Here is a 2,729-nt window from a genome sequence, read left to right as displayed (position 1 = left end):
AAAAAAAAAAAAAAAAAAAAAAGTACTCTCTAGTCTCTACAGGAATTTCGAGTTTACGTCATTTTTGTATTTAGTGTCGGAATAAAAGGATAAATAGCTTCTTTTTTTTTCCTTAAAATATTTTTTTTTTGTCATTTTTGTATTTTTTGTTTATTTGTGTTGCATTTATTGCTTCAAATCTTGTTAGTTGTGAGTTGTGACTATTGTCTAATGATGACAAGGTTTGGTTTAAATCTTAATTCTAGTAACCAAAAGAGAACCCTAGCTGAAATTTAGGGGTTTTTAAGTTGTTTCTTATTATTTTTGGATTAAATTCTGGAGGCCGGTTTTATGTTTAGACAGGAGACGTAAACCGGAACAGTGGAATGAGAGTGAAGAAAGATCCGAGGAAATTGGTCAGTAGCAGCTATGCAGATCAATTCAGTGGAGACTCCACTGTAACTGTGTTTTCAGAAGAAGGTAGCTCGTATTACGAGAGCGAAGAGTCTTCATCAGAGTCATCGAGAGAAATTTACAAAGAAGAAGTTCTTGTGGTAGCTGGTTGCAAAGCTTGTTTCATGTATGTCATGGTCCCTAAACTCTTAACGGATTGCCCCAAGTGTGAAGCTCAGCTTCTCCACTTTTGGTCGACCACATTAAGCTTCTCCTTAGACCTCCTTTTTTCTTTCTTAGTTTTTTTCATTTTTATCTTCACAAAGATTTGTTGGTTGCCTTTTTTTTCTTATTCTCCTTTTATATCATAAAATATTGGTCTTGTAGTATGTCAATCGCATTAACACAAATAGGGTTGGGCGAAAAAACATGAATCCGAAGAACCAAACCGAACTCGATCCGAAAAAGTAGTACCAAACCCAAATCAAAATTGATTAAATATCAGAACGGGTCTAAAATTTTGGTATATAAAGAACCGAAACCGAACCCAATCCGAACCGAAATATTTTGGGTACCCCGAAATAGATTTATAAACCTCTATATTAATTATTTTTTAGATTTAATGTATATTAAAAAACATCCAAAATGTATTGATACTTTTAACTTATCCAAAATACTTGAAAATATATACAAATAATCAAAAGTAAATGTCTAAAATAGTTAAAGTATACTCAAAACACCAAAAATACTAAAAATATTATTTATTCTCTATCCAAATATTCAAACCAAACCAATTTATATGTTAAGTTTAGGTATTTTGACATATGTTATTCAAATTTATATGTAATATATTATTTTGTTTATAAATTTTCAGTAATTTAAAATATATAATGAATTTTAAAATTTTAAAAATAATTTAAATGGGTTATCTAAACCCGAACTGAACCCAAACCAAAATTTAGAAATACCCGAATGGAGCTGAAATATTTAACCCCGAAAATCCGAAACTCGAATAGACCCGAACCGAACCCGAATGGGTATCCGAACGCCCACCCCTAAACACAAAGTTTGATGGCAATGTACCAAATATAAATATATATATAAACATAAAAAATATTTTACAAAACTTATGACTAAAAATATGTGATTCAAAATAAAAAATCACTTATTCATTTTTAATAATTTTCCATTTAGTTGACTTCATATTTTAATTATAAAAATATTAACAAATTAAGCTTATAAAAATATTATCAAACTAATTATTTTTAATAGTTCATAAATATCTGTCATAATATATTTGAATGTATATGCACTATCCCTTATAAAAATTATCATGCACAAAGATAATTTAGAGTAGTTGTTTTGATATTTGCATATTTTGTATTTTCTTTATTTTAATACTATTAATTTTATGTTTTATATAAAATAAAATATAATTTTTTATACTTATTCATGACACTGAGGTTTTAAAATGGAAGTGTGATTCATAAACGGAAGCGTAAGCTTCCAATGTGTATTTAAAAAAGTATTTTTGGAAACGTATTGAAAGCGAGATTTAGGAACTTCCACAAAATTTTGATTCCGATTCCGGTTCCAAAGCGGGAAGCAGACGTCTGACGAAGCTTCCATACAATCTAGGTTCCAACGAATAGATGGGAAAATAAAAACACAAGAACTAGTATGATAGCAGAATGTCATAGGTATGAATGGTGACCAAAGAACAACGAATAATAATGCATTCCCTAGTATTCCTAAAAAAAATCATCATTCATAAGGAATAATTTTTCCTTCTCATTCCCTACCATTCTTTTTTTTTTGTAGAGAAATAAAGAACAAAGTTATTCCTTGTTAAATATGAGATGGAACAACCATTCTTTTTCATTCCTGTAATTTTGTTCCTCTACGTTCTTTTTCTATTCGTTCCTCTTGTTTCTAGAATGGTCACCAGTCGGACCCATAATTCTTTTGATTGGTGCAAACAAGCGAATTTGGACGTAACAAGTGCAATGGGATTTAATAGATCTCGGTCTGTGAGGGCATGATTAACCTCGGTATCTTAGCCGGGATTCTTAACTTATTATTTGACATTTTTTTGTTTTTTTAACAGTTTTTAGCTAAGAAACGATTCTTATATCTCTTATTTAAGAGACAGTTCTTAACTTTTCTTAGTTAAAATTTAAAAAAAATTAAGAACCGTCTCTTATCCGAAGCTAAGAATCCGGGCTAAGAGACTGGGTTAATGATCTGAGATTTGATAAAATCGATTGGTTATGAAAGGGGCAGAGTCTTGAGAGTTTGGAGTGCTGTTCAATGAAGATAATCCTTTTAAGAAGAAAAAAAAAACAGTATGATTGTCC

The 2,729-nt window shown here is 29.9% G+C and overlaps 1 protein-coding gene across 1 annotated transcript in view; it reads left to right on the top strand.

Annotated features, from left to right (window-relative positions):
• LOC106305059 overlaps window positions 1-758 on the top strand; it is a 1,291-nt gene extending 533 nt beyond the window's left edge. The window contains exon 2 of the mRNA XM_013741439.1: window positions 339-758. Coding sequence (XP_013596893.1) covers window positions 339-743 — 405 coding nt within the window. The 3' untranslated portion in view covers window positions 744-758. The remainder of the gene's footprint in view (window positions 1-338) is intronic.
• The last annotated feature ends 1,971 nt before the right edge of the window (window positions 759-2,729 follow it).

The sequence above is a fragment of the Brassica oleracea genome, chromosome C7, assembly GCF_000695525.1.
Source record: "Brassica oleracea var. oleracea cultivar TO1000 chromosome C7, BOL, whole genome shotgun sequence".
NCBI lineage: Eukaryota > Viridiplantae > Streptophyta > Magnoliopsida > Brassicales > Brassicaceae > Brassica > Brassica oleracea.
Note: the sequence above shows the minus strand (reverse complement) of the source record. Positions and strands in the feature narration are given on the sequence as shown.